This window comes from Ambystoma mexicanum, chromosome 1p (assembly GCF_040938575.1).
Source record: "Ambystoma mexicanum isolate Mex_15411 chromosome 1p, UKY_AmexF1_1, whole genome shotgun sequence".
NCBI lineage: Eukaryota > Metazoa > Chordata > Amphibia > Caudata > Ambystomatidae > Ambystoma > Ambystoma mexicanum.
Window position 1 is genome coordinate 1,216,676,799 of NC_090921.1, and position 14,409 is coordinate 1,216,691,207.

The following is a 14,409-nucleotide window of genomic DNA, read 5'->3' on the forward strand; positions in this document are numbered from 1 at the left end:
TTCAGGAGGCCAAGCATCCAAACTTTGAAACACACTACTTATAATTCTAAGAGATGAGCTTTCATTCTCACAATTTAGGACAAATGTAAAAAACTGGCTCATCTCTCAAGAAACATAAGTCGCCGCCTTCCCCTCTGTAAGACTTACCTGACGGTTAATCTCCTACCTACTTGATTGTACCTTAATGCTTATTTTTTCTTAATGTATCTACCTATAATCCTTATTGGTGGCACATTACCCTTTTGCTTGTTTTGTACTATGTAATGTGGATCTTACTACAATTGTGTCTGCATTACAATGTATCTACTCACTTGTTGTTTTCAACCTACTTGCCTCTAGGACCTTGTATCTGTTTTTGTATACTACTTGTATTATACTGTATTATATTGTAACTATAATGTAACCTTGCTATGAAACTTACTTAAGTGCCCAGTTACCCGAGGGTCAGGTACGCTATATAAATAAACAATTCAATTCCCATGTCGAGAAGCCAGCCCTGGAGGAACAGGGAAGGAGACGCTGGTCCTGTACTGAGGAGCCCGAAGACTGGAGACCGGGATGCTAATAGTCACAGGTACCCAAGATTTCCGAACAAGGTGGACCTGACCACTGGCAGAGAACAGGAAACCAGACTGGCGAAAACAGACCAGGAACAAAGACGCAGGTAGCTGAAGACTGAGTAGCCGAAGCTACTGCTGAAGCTGCGCAGCCACGAGAAGGAGAATGCCAAGCATGGCAGGAACGGATAAGCTTTGTTACACCTTCAGACGAGCCCGAAGACTGCCCTGAGATGTCCCAAAGGTAGCTAAAGGGCCGGACTGGTCAGGGGGGCGGGGCATTGAGGCAGCCGAGAAACCTCATGAAAACCTCCATAAGAGTCCAAATGGGTGAAAAGGATCCTATACAATTTAAAACAAACTTTGCAAATCTTATAAAAACACCTGAAGATTAAAAGTGGATGCAAAAGGAAGCATACAAACGGATACAAACTTTATAAACCTAATAAGAACATCCTGAAGAGCACAAAGGGGTAAGAAAGAGAATATACAGCCAGATATGAACATTGAGAGTGCATCTAGGTGGGACAGCACCTGGCAGGTGAGTATACCGTGTCTGTCCAAGTGGACACTAAGTAACAAAGGGACAAGGATCCTGTCAAGACAAAGGAACCGGATTTGGAAGTGAAAGTTGTGGAAGTCAAGTCTGGAAAGAGAGTAGATCAGACTTAGTATAACATTGGAAAAGTATTTAGTGAGGTCTGGCAGGTTAGTCAATAAGACCCGAAAAGATACAGAAAGGGACCATTTTGTGCTTGGGACTGGGGAAGAGGAATACCCCCCACAGGATTTTGAGGAACTTTGTTTTGTGGATAACTGGAACCCAGGAAGAGGATCTCCGCCGTAGAGTGGGAAACTGTGTTATCTTTAAGTTTGGCTGAACTTGTGAAGAGTGAACATTGAACTAAATATATTCTCTTGCACAATAACTGTGCTTTGGATATCAGCATCCAAAACAGGAGACACCCAATTCTGGAATTAAGAAGACATCCACTTTTTCTTTAGTTAGGTTTGAAGTGTAAGGGACAGAAATAGGTTTAGACACAGGACGGTGGACATTTTTGTTTGATGGACATCCTACCGGGTATTGAGATAGATTTCTAAACTCTGACCTTTTGGTCAGAGGTTTAGGAAGCAACTAGTTTTGTGGAACGGGGGAACCTTCTGGACAAGCCAGACCAATCAAGGTACCTGGGCGGTGGTCAAGACTAAGTCTCAGGAGGGGTGAGAGTGGTCGGAAGCTCACAATGAGCAAACACAGTAACGAGCCACTGATTGCTCTTTGACAGGTGTCTATCACAAATAAATATTAATGTATTATAGGCCTTATGATCAACACAAATAACCACAGTAATAAGAAACAATTACCACACAAGTGATGTATCACCTGACCGGAATCACACACCACGGCACCATAGCAACGGCGAGCGCTCGCCGATGCTTCAGTCACTGCCCGATGGCGCCAGACAACAGTCGCAGTATTGCAACCTAGCCGGTAAGCTCGAAATAATGACACGCCTGGCACTTCGCATCAGCAACCGCACCAAATCGGACAAGCTATTTAAATGCGCATACCTTACACACACTTACTCTTTATTTTTTTAGAATATGGCATGAACACATAACGGAAAATTATGTTGGAGAACTGCAATTACTTGCAACTAAAATATTGATCTTTCAGGTAAATACTCAACGTTAACTTACACACAAGAGGTGATGTGCCAACTCGCCGTAGCATTCAAACTTGAAATCTCAAAATAGAGTGCAATTTAGCCTGACGGGATTTTTAGCATTGAGGCATATATCTTCTTGTCCCTTTAGGAAACTGATTACCAGTAAATACCAACTCTGCACTGCCAATGTGCCTTATATATCTGCGTCAGAAGAGAGCATATGGTTCAAGGGCGCTAGTATTAATTACATAAAAGGTAATATACCATTATACACTTTCTCTGAGACACGTGTGTGATGAGCGTGGTCCCTAGGAGCTTTTTAGTCACGGCAACTTGTTTACATGGAGTTTGGTTGATACAGATTAACCATTCCCTTTGTTCTCTCACCAATATGCGGAAAGTAGATACAAAAATGTTGGAAATTGTTTACTAATAGGTTTTTTATATCTAAGCACATATATAAGTTTCATAGTTGAATACCCAGAGTTATTCCAATTCCTAAGAATCACAGTTAACTATGGAAATGCAAATTTATATGGTCAAGTTCATTCATCTTTTCACTAATATCCTATTTCTTTTTCTTTTTGTTTCCCTTTACCTAATTACATGCTTTTCTCCTGCACTTTCCAAGCCCCTCCCCGCTGTGTCTGTTCCCTTCCCAGACTCTCTCTGCAAATTAGGATTGTCCACTGAATATGTTTATTGCACCAATTATTAGAACTTTACACCCTGAAGACGGCCTAGACAGGTTGAAACACCTGTTGGCGTGACCAAGTTTCTTTTCTAAATGTATATTTAATTTATGTGCAAACAATCAAGTGTGACAAACGTCTTTTCATGTATGATTAATTGGTTGTCAAAGCACGACCCTTTCTTTTCTTTTTTTGAGACCAAAATGTATGGAAATAATACTTTTGTCTTTTGTTGGATTTAAAATACAGGAACCCTACTTTTTAAACACTTACAAGGTGTCTCTCATATTTACGTATTCATTTTCCAAACTCAAAAACCCTGTTAACTAATACCACGCTGTTGTGGGATATGCATGATTGAGCTCAGTCTGTGGGGCTAGCACCTTCTCAAGATTCAGTTTTTACACAGGTGAGAGTGGAAAATCACCAGCTTAACCACACGGCTGCAGCCGCTTCTATACTGCTAAAATCAATGCTAGCTTTTGATATCCTAGGGGTGTGCACCCACAATCCTTTTGGGGCCACGTTTTCCACAAAATCCACTGTTCTGTTTATTTGAGGAGGGTCTACCTTTGCAGGTAGAGCAACTCGACATTCAGGAATAGGTAGGGAGTGCAGGCTAACCCAGCCAAGTGAGGACCTTTTTTGGGATTTTCTGGGGTAAAATGTATAAGTTGTGCCAGGGGTCACTGATAACTGAAGCAAGGACGCCCCGCCCCTCAGCACAGGTCAGACTAAACTTTGCTAGGTTAGTGGAGTCCGCTTGTAGGTTTTGAGCTCTGAAGTTTCTCAGCGAACCGTCTTTCAGCGGCTGTTGGACACGGTGATTGCCCGTGACGGGACAGTAGCCCTTTCTCAGCTCACTAAGAAGAGAAAGAAAATTCCAATGCAGCAGGCTTTAGGACACAGAAGGGCAGATAGGCAAAGCATCTACAGTAACCACCAGCACAACCTAGTGACGTAGGAATCGCAATGGCTCGCAGCGTGGTGCACTCTTTGTTCTTGACCCAGAGGAGCTGTGCGGGAGAGGGCCCAGAGTCACAAGCTAATGATTTCCCAAGTATCGAGTCGCAACTCGGGAAGGCAGCGCTCCTATGCGATATCCTGGGGTAGAGCTGGCCAGCTCACTGGAACACTTCTGGGAAGGCACATTTGGCAGGAGATCAGGAGGTGCCAAGAGTAGTTCCCACTACTCCAAAGGATCGAAACACCCTTGCAGGCCTTCTAAGATCGATAGCAAATGCAGAGAACTCAGGGTGCCAAACCTTCCAGTATGTCTGCAGTGGTTCCACAGGTCTGCTTCAGCGTTTCCGGATACTTGGCTTCTTCTGTAGTTCAGAGTGAACTTCAGTAGATCGACCTGGAATGGATGCAGAACCCTTTCTCTTATCCATGATTTATTTGTTTGGTGCTCAAATCTGGGAAAACCAATGGAAGATCTGCTCTCTTGCATGTATGCCAAGCGTGGGCCAATCATGGCCTACAATGGACTCAGTCGTTCATGCACACCAGACATCCTGGCACCAGTACTGTTGATTGGGACCAGACAGTCCAAGTCCTCTTCCAGGGCACTAGCACACGTGACATGTAGGAGCCTGCAAAAGATTCAGTTTTTGCAGGAAGCTGCATGCCCAAATAAGGAGGTTTCCGGGTCAGCTCGACTTGGGTGAAGGCTACGGACAAGGTGGTCAAAGGACATGACAAAAGACTTTGTGGCATGGCCACTTTCGGCACTGGCCACCATCAGGGACCAAACACAGTATGGTACAATAAAAAGAAGTAACAAAATACCAGTAAAGTAAACTGCTGCCACCAGTTCGTCCTAGGCACACTTCTATAACGACCCAAAATTCCTTACAAAGGATGGCGTGGGCCTTAAAATGAAAAAGAACACTGTGTGTGGTGCAGTAAGGTAATTGACACATAGATAAAAAGTTACCAAAAAATGCCAACATAGTTATAGACTAAGGGAAACATAGTTTACCAGTACTGACAGTCTGAAGGATGTGTCAGTTTCCCCATAACACATGAGCAAAAGGCAAGGGGAGCGCAGCTGAAGGCTGTGTGCCACTGGAAAAAGTCAGATTAGGTCAGTCAAACGAAAGCAAAATGTTTGGGGGGGGGCCCATAATATGGAGGGAAAATTGCACTTAGAGACATTTTTCCTATCATCTGGTCCTTAATGTTCCTTTTGTTGAGGCAGGGGAACCCCTCAGTGAATAGGGAAAGATAGGCTCGACTTTTCCTTTCTTTTGGTACAAATAAAAGTCTTTAGCCCCAACCAATATGCCACCTGTGTCTCCCCTCTCCCCTTCTGCACCCTTACAAAAGATTTGGTTAATTATTTAAGACATGAGATTTTGGCAGCGGGTATGACTGTCACGCGCCGATTCTCGTGATGCGTCTGGCCCGTTAGGCGATTGTACCGCCATTAGAATGTCCTTCTACGTTTTTTTCCTTCCAATTGGTGGTACGGGTCTAGTCTTTTCTATACATTTCCTTCTTTCACTATTTAGCCCCTCCCCTTCCGCCCTAGCGTTGCGTTGCAACTCACTGTTTTCGTTTCGTGAGAACTAACGCTAGTGCTTTCTACCAGAGCTTACTCTGCCTTCCTTGATACTCCACCTGCCTTTCGCTCCCCGGTACGTATTTTGGTGCGTTCCGTCTGCCTTCTTTTCCCCGTTCCTCCGTTTCGCCAGATTCCTCTCTCTGGCCCACTTCCCGCTTTGGGTTCTTACCTTTCTTATCACTTACCTTGTTTTCCAGGACTCTCTTCCGTCTGCCTTTTCCGGCTTTCCCTTGTCTGGTTTCCTTCCCAGAGTTTTTTTTGCAAACTAAAAACCCATCCCAAAGGGTGTGTCGCTCCTGCCTACTTCCCGCGCTTCTCAGTTGTTGTGGAGGTGTACATACTACCGCCTTTGCACGCTTCATTTCAACCGGAGTACATCCTTGGTTACCTGGACAACTTGTGGATTACCGGCTTCCACATCTGCAAATGCAAAGAACAACCGGTGTCCAGACATTTGGTCGACTGAAAACTGGTCGAAAGACATTTGGTCGACGCAATTTGGTTGAAAACCAAATGGTCGAATTTTTTCTTTTATTTATATATATATTTTTTGGGTTTTCGTTTTTAAAAAAAAAGGGGTTTTTAGAAAAAAAAGGGGGTTAGGGGGACCCCCCCAAAAAAAAAAAAAAAAAAAAGGGTGAAAATAAAAATTAACCAAATTGGTTCGACCATTTGTTTATTCGACCAATTTTTTTCGACCAAATGTCTGGTAACCAGAACAACCCTAGAGGTTTTTTCTGTCTTCGGGCTTTCTCCTCTTTTGGACACCATCGGGAAGGAGCCGCTCCTGCTTGCCATTGATTGAAGGGCAGCAGGGTGGCTTCGAACCGAGGGAGGCCCTACCTCTATGAGAGAAAACACAAGGGCAAGAAGAAGAGTAAGAAAGGAGTCAAGATCGCCTCTACAGACACAGGTGAGGAGGAGGAGGAAGGGGAGATCATGCTCAGTGACGACCCAGAGGTTTGTGGGTATACCATCCCAAGTGTTAAAAGTGACAGAGCTGCATGTATTGCGGATCAGACAAACATCTGCTTCGTGACTGTACAGAGGTGCCCCCTCGTCGGTCGGGAAACAATCGTCCTCTGAGTAAGACGGGGCACGTCTCCAACGAGGTCCTCTAAGCCCCTATGTCTCCAGGTCAGTTACCACAACTGTGCCTACTGAAGACAATCGACTCATGGTTGTGGGTGTTCAGTTCCATTCCAAAAAGAAGAACATAGAGGTATTACCCCTTGTTGACTGTGGTGCAGCTGGTTGCTTTATGGCTATTTCTTGGGCAAAGAAGATTGTAATAGAAACATTGGAGAAAGACGAAAACCAAAAAGGTAGGAGTGGATGGCCAACCTTTGTGCTCAGGACTGATCAACCATACCACTGTACCTTTGAGCATGAAGGTGATGCACCATATGGAAACTATTAATTTTGATCTCATTAAGGCTTCCCACTTTTCTGTCATCCTGGGTATTTCCTGGCTCAGGAATCACAACCCTTCCATCGATTGGGTACAGAATCAGATGCCTTTTACCTCCGACTACTGCAACCAGACGTGCCTTCATACTACAAATTATGCCACTGTAGACACCCCTATGGCTTCGTCCAAATCTCTGAACATTTTGGAAACACATCCCTTTCCCACCTTCTTGAATGACCTTAACCAAGTATTCTGCGATGATGGACCACAAGCACCACCACCGCACCGACCAGAGGATTGTGCCATCAATCTAGTACCCGAGGCATTGGTGCCATTCGGCCGTATGTTTTCTCTATCCCTGAAGGAGATAGAGGTACTACGAAAATACTTAGATGACAACCTCTAGCATGGTCTCATCCAACCTTCCCGTTCCCCGGCTTGCGCCTTGCTGTTTTTTGTTCCTAAAAAAGAGACACTTGAACTCCAGCCTTGTATTGATTACTGTGACCTTGATCGGGTGACCGTGCGAGATAGTTACCCCATGCCCCTCATAAAGGACATCCTGGAGGCAGTACAAGGAGCGGTGATATTCTCCAAACTGGATCTTCGGAGAGCCTACCACCTCTTACGTGTCCGTGCGGTGAACGAATGGAAGACGGCCTTCCGTGCCCCGTACGGGCACTTCGAATATCGGGTAATGCCATTTGGCCTTGGGAACACCCCAGCGATATTTCAGAGGTTCATGGACTAGATAGTCACTGATCTTCTCAATCATAACACTATCATCTACCTGGACGATATATTGGTGTATTTGAAGTCAGAGGAGGACATCGGGAACATCTCCGTCAAGTAGTTTAACGCCTCAAAGAACACCATCTTCTGGTCAATCCCAATAAATGTGTCTTTCAAGCATCCACAGAACCATATCTAGGTTTTCTACTATCAAGTACTGGCATACAAATGGATCCTAGCAAGGTAACTGCAATCCTGGAGTGGCCGGTTCCGGCATCGATAAAAGACGTTCAGAGGTTCCTTGGACTAAGCAATTTTTATCGGAAGTTCATAGCTAGTTTCTCCAAGATCGTGTTACCTATCACCTCCCTACTCAAAAAGACAGCAGTTCCTTTCTTGTGGTCTGAACAAGCTAATCAAGCCTTCAAAAGGTTGAAACACTCTTTCTGCTCAGCACCCGTTTTGCGACAACCCGACCATAATCGACCCTTTGTGGTAGAAACGGATGCCTCTGCAGCAGCTTTGGGTGCGTTCCTCTTACAAGAGCACTGTGGCATAGAACACCCAGTGGCCTATCTTTCAAAGACTCTGACACCTAGTCAAACTAACTATTGAGTTCTCGAAAAGGAACTTCTGGCCATGAAAATGGCATGCGAAGAGTGGCGCCATTTGCTTCAAGGGGCCACTCACCCCTTTGTCATTAGAACCGACCACAAAAACCTAAGGGTCTTACAACAAATGGAGTGTGTCAACTCCCGGCAGGCCAGATGGGCCCGCTTTTCTGCCCAGTACGACTTCACGATAACTTACCTACCGGGAACCAAGAATGTTCTGGCTGACGCTCTATCCTGAGTGCCGGTCCCAGGGGCCAATACGGACCACCGTCCTGAGAAATGTTTGCCCGAAACAAGGTAATCAGTCTGGTATCATCTTTTCTACAAGGGGTTAAAGAGGCTACTGAACTCCACCCTGCACCATCATCCCTTACCAAGCAGGAAAGACAGTTTGCTGTTCGTAAATCAACGCTTATTCCTTCCGGAGGCGTCTTCCAGACGGGATGCACTAAAATGGTGCCATGACAGTCGCAGGACACCGTGGGGTCTCCAACACCATAGAGCTGCTCAAGCGACAGTTTTGGTGGCCGGGCATGATCACGGAAGTCAAGGAGTATGTTTGTCGTTGCCAGATATGTTGTAGATCCAAACACAACACCCTGAAACCTATAGGTCTGTTACAGCACAACCCTCTTCCCACCAAACCATGGGAGATCATCACAACGGATTTCATCATTGAACTACCCCCCTCAGAAGGATGCACCTGCATAATGGTTACCATAGATACCTTCACCAAGATGGCGCACTTCACCCCCCCTGCCCGGGATACCCACTGCGGCCAAAATGGCTACTGTTTTCATCAGAGACGTCTTCCGACTTCATGGCCTTGCTAAGAAGATAATATCCGACAGGGGTAGCCAGTACATCTCACATTTCTGGAAGACCTTGTGTTCTAAATCGGATATCCAGAGGGCCTTGTCATCAGGATTCCATCCGCAGAGAAATGGCCAAACAGAGAGACTGAACGCCTCTTTGGAACAGTACCTCTGATGTTTTGTTAATGACCAACAGGACAACTGGGTGGCGTTACTACCGACAGCTGAATTTTCCAACAACAGCAAGCCCAGTGCCACCTCTCTCAGCCCTTTTTTTTGTTCCTACAGCATTCATCCAGAGGTTTTTCTGCCCAGGGATCTTCAAGCCACCTCCATCCCCTCAGTAGATGCTCTACTTACCGAAATCGCTAAAGCAGACAAGATAGCTAGCAAGAGTCTCAAAGATGCCTGCCATTGTTATTGTGACCAGGCCAACCAACATTGCCTCCCGTCTCCACTGTGGCAAAAGGGGACCAAGGTTTGGCTGTCTACTAAGTATCTCCCCAGATGGCTATGGAGCTCCAAGCTGTCTCCACGATTCTTGGGTCCATATCCCATTCTGGAGCGGATAAATCCTGTTGCTTACCGATTGAGACTGCCTGCCCACATGAAGCACATTCATCCGGTTTTTCATTCATCCTTACTTAAGGAATGCCGAACAGACTCCTTTGCCCGACCATTCCCCAGGGCTCGGATCCCGAGTAACGTACAGTCTGGGGAGTATGAAGTAGCATCAGTTATGGATTCCAGATACAAAGGAGGCAGAATGGAATACCTTATACACTGGAAGGGTTATTCCCATGCAGAAGACTCTTGGGAACCTGCTGCCCATGTTCACGCACCTTTACTTGTCCGGATGTTCCATCGATCTTATCCCGGCAAACCGGGTGGTCTCTCTCTGGGAAGGGGGCATACTGTCACACGCCGATTCTCGTGGCGCGTCTGGCCCGTTAGGCGATTGTACCGCCATTAGAATGTCCTGCTATGTTGTTTACCTTCCTATTGGTGGTGCGGGTCTAGTCTTTTCTATACATTTCCTTCTTTCACTATTTAGCCCCTCCCCTTCCGCCCTAGCTTTGCATTGCAACTCACTGTTTTCGTTTCGTGAGAACTAACGCTAGTGCTGTCTACCCGTGCTTACTCTGCCTTCATTGTTACTCCGCCTGCCTTTCGCTCCCCGGTATGTACTTTGGTGCATTCCATCTGCCTTCTTTTCCCCGTTCCTCCGTTTCACCAGATTCCTCTCTCTGGCCCACTTCCCGCTCAGTGTTCTTACCTTTCTTATCACTTGTTTTCCAGGACTCCCTTCTGTCTGCCTTTTCCGGCTTTCCCTTGTCTGGTTTCCTTCCTGGAGTATTTTTGCAAACTAAAAACCCATCTCAAAGGGTGTGTTGCTCCTGCCTACTTCCCGCTTCCCGTGCTTCTCAGTTGTTGTGGAGGTGTACATACTACCGCCTTTGCATGCTTCATTTCACCCGGAGTACATCCTTGGTTACCTGGACAACTCGTGGATTACCGGCTTCCACATCTGCAGCTGCAAAGAACAACCGTAGAGGTATTTTCTGCCTTTGGGCTTTTCCTCTTTTGGACACCATCGGGAAGGAGCCCCTCCTTCTTGCCATTGATTGAAGGGCAGCAGGGTGGCTTCAAACCGAGGGAGGCCCTACCTCTATGAGAGAAAACACAAGGGCAAGAAGAAGAGTAAGAAAGGAGTCAAGACCGCCTCTACAGACACAGGTGAGGAGGAGGAGGAAGGGGAGATAGTGCTCAGTGATGACCCAGAGGTTTGTGGGTATACCATTCCAAGTGTTAAAGTGACAGTGACGCCTAGGAGAAGGTTGGTGGATGCTATCAGTAAAGTGGGAGCCCCAAAGACTAAGGGGGATTGCTGTGGTTTCTAGGGATGATCAAATTCTAGCAGAATTGTGTGAAGTTTTTTGCGAACAAAGTGTGGGAGATGAGAAAGTTGTTGAGGAAGGGCATTGATTTTGAGTGGAATTATAGATGTGAGGAAGAATTTCAATAGATAAAAGAAGAGATTGATATGGCAAGGGTTCTGTGTCAATTTGATACGAAAAAGAAATCAGTGATAATAGTGGATGCCAGTGATGTAGGTATTGGAGCGGTGTTGACGCAGGCAGCTGGAAAGGACAGCAAAAAGGTAATTGCCCATGCGTTAAGAGTATTATGTGGACCGGAAAAAAGATAATTAGTCTTGGAGAAGGAAGCATTGGCTTGCCACTGGCCGGTTGAAACATTTGGTAATTTTGTGTGGAATGCAGAGTTAATTCTGCAGACAGATCACAAGCTGCTAAAATCTATTTTTGAGTCAAAAGCACTGGATAAGGTGTCAAGGTGGGTGGCAAGTAGGGTTGCGAGGATGCAAGAACATGCTTTTACTATGGAAATAATCCCAGGATGGGACAATGTTTTGGCAGACAATTTGCCAGGTAAGGTGGATGTAAAGAAGGAGGTGAGGATGACATAACCAAAATGGTGTTTGTTGCACATCATGGTAGGATAGGGAAAAGCGTTGAGAGAGAATAGGAGTATGGTACATAAAGTGGAATTTGAGGGGTCAGAGTGACTGGAGAAACGTAGACTCAAGGATGAGGAGAGAGCTTATTGGGAGGTGAGGGAGGAGTGGAGTGTGGACGGTGGTCTTTTTTACATCATTGAGGCAGAGTATGGTAAAGACAGCCCACATGGGTCACGGTTCCATGTCATTTCATCGCGGGATGTTTTTTTGCTGGGTTTTTTACCGCTGATTTTTTAACAGAAAATCACATCAAATTGTATTCCCCATCCTCTTTAGATGAGTTTTTTCATTAAAAGATTTGCAGTAAATAACCCAGCGTAAAAAAACATCCCGCGATGAAAGGATGTTGTACTGTGGGGCACATAGGAGTGACAAGGATGAGGGCTGTCTTGAGAGGAGATTGTTGGTGGCCAGGGTTTGAGGGATAAGTAGAGCAGATATTAGGCTAATGTATTGAATGTTATAAGGCTAGCAAGGGTGAGGTGGCCCATGTGCAACCCGTGGTTAAGTTGGATGTACTGAGGTATGTGTGTAATGGAATGGCTATGGACGTGTTGAGTCCTGTTTATATTGGAGGAAGGCATGGGAAGTTCATGGTGGTCGTGGATCTGCAGTCGTGGTGGGTTCAGTTCAAGGTGGTGAGGGAAGCAAAAGGGAAGCAAAAGGTAGGGCAGCAGTGGAGATTTTGGAAGAGATTTTTGAAAGAGAGGATTTGCCAGGAAGCTTGTTAACAGATAATGGGAGGCAGTTTTTGGGAGGAAGTATGTTGTGTTGTGCGAGTGTGGGATGAGCTGGAATGTGAACGGTGGAATGTGGGGTGTTGAGGGTGGCAATGCTGAAGAGTGCTGTGGTTCCAGAAAAGTAAGTTGAGCTTGTGGTGGTGAAGGCTGTAGGCAGGGGGTCACACCCTATGCTTTTACTTAACAAATAAAGGCATCATAAATCATTGGTGTAGTAGGTGGTTTTATATCAAAGTAGTTGACCGAAGCTGACCTGTTTGAGCAAAACTGGGCTTAAATTAACCATGATGTGCCCAGTTAGTCAGAGTTTTTACAGGTACATATGTTTCGTATAATTCAGATTAACAACTATTAATGCACAATAGATCCAATAAACGCATAAAGAAAGGCTGGAGAGCATGACCAAATTAACAGTTATAATCTTAAAAAGCTTCCAATGCGTCTTTCTGGTACCATATATGTTTCCAAGGCAATGCAGTGCACACAGACAGCAGTCATAAAGAAACCAAAAACATTTACATATTTGAAGCAATGTAAAGTTCCTTTACTCACATTTTATTTTCAGTGAGATGGTTTTGCTTGAATTTATCTTCTCTGTGTAACTAGCCTTGCACTCTAAAGAGGCATTATGATCACCAGAGGTGGGAATGTAAATAACCTGGGATACCGCCTTCCATCTTCCATCATGGAGGTCCTCATAGTGCATGCTGGTGTTGACACTGGTAATGCTCCAGGTCAGAGTAGGAGGTTTGGGTGGGCAGGTGTAAACAGCAGAACATGTAATATTAACTGGCGTTCCTTCTGTCATTTCTCCAGGGACACTTAGTGACAGCTCCTCAGGCTTATCTGCACAAAACACAAAAAGAGCAATTAAGTCTGCGATTGACAATTTTTCATACAGCCAATTAAGAGCTTTTATGAGGTTGTACAACGAACTGGTTGCTCTAATTATATCACAGTGCGCAGATTCTTCCCTAGTAATACAATGAGGCCGACAATCTCATCTAGCATCGTAGAATATTCGGTGTGACTAAAGCAAGGCCTGTGATGAGCAAATCAACTCTGTAAGTCCTTTAGGCTACCACTTCCGGCAGGCAAAGACGCTCATCCATTGAGCGTAAAAACGAATTAGCCTATGAATGTCACCCGCGAGACAAACCCGTCTTTAATGGCACTCCCAAGCCTGCCCATTATCAATTACTGCTCCTGCCTTATGCCCTACATCTGGTACAAGCCCACCTCATTTTCTACACTGGCATTACGTGTAAGTCAGTCTACAAACAATAGATGGTCAAAAATCACACATCACACCTCCAAAGCAATGGAGACATTACAGGGCCTGACTCATGGAATCATTTTTATAATGGTGCAATGGTATCAGGTACTATTATCCCCACCAAAAATATTGCCGTATATATGGTCGTTTGGAACGGCCATAGGCGATATTTTTTATGGGGGATAATTTTGGGGGGTTTTGGGAGCAGGTGTGTCCCCCGCTCCTTTAAAAATAATGCAGGTGTTGCGGGGGTGTCCCCCGTAGGTTCCATGCCTTAATATTGCTGCAAGGATATGGCGATATTTTTGTATGGCGATATATTTGCGGGGATATTAACACATGGAACCGGCGCAATCCCATAGGAAAACGTTCTGTGAATCAGGCCCACAGTGGCTGTGCTTAGTTCTTAACATGAGAGACCTCTAACAGGATACTGGACTACAGGGGTCTGCAACCTTTGATTTTCCAGAGGTTGTGGGCCATATGCGACTTTCTTTTATCTGTTTGTGGAATCTCTCTGATATTTTAAAATTTTAGGAGCCCTTTGTATGAATTCTGCCATTTAAGCTAGATCTTCTAAACAGTCTCACATTAGAAAAACGACTGGTTTGTTGTTGGGGGTTTGTTCCCACTCGGGCCTGCTGGGAATTGGGTGCATATATGTACTTACCAGCATCCCGAAATACAGCACCTTTGTAGACTTATTATCGTTAACTGGCATGCCAGCAACTGTTTGAATCCATTGCACTAAACATGCATAAATGTATGCATGGAAGGAAATGTGCACATGC

General features: G+C 45.2%; 1 protein-coding gene across 4 annotated transcripts in view; it reads right to left on the reverse strand.

The window, feature by feature from the left end:
• LOC138452040 (B-cell receptor CD22-like) overlaps positions 1-14,409 on the reverse strand; it is a 926,478-nt gene that overhangs the window by 299,976 nt on the left and 612,093 nt on the right. For all 4 annotated transcript variants that reach the window (XM_069604949.1, XM_069604947.1, XM_069604950.1 and 1 more), the window contains exon 4: positions 12,895-13,188. In XM_069604949.1, coding sequence (XP_069461050.1) covers positions 12,895-13,188 — 294 coding nt within the window. The remainder of the gene's footprint in view (positions 1-12,894; positions 13,189-14,409) is intronic.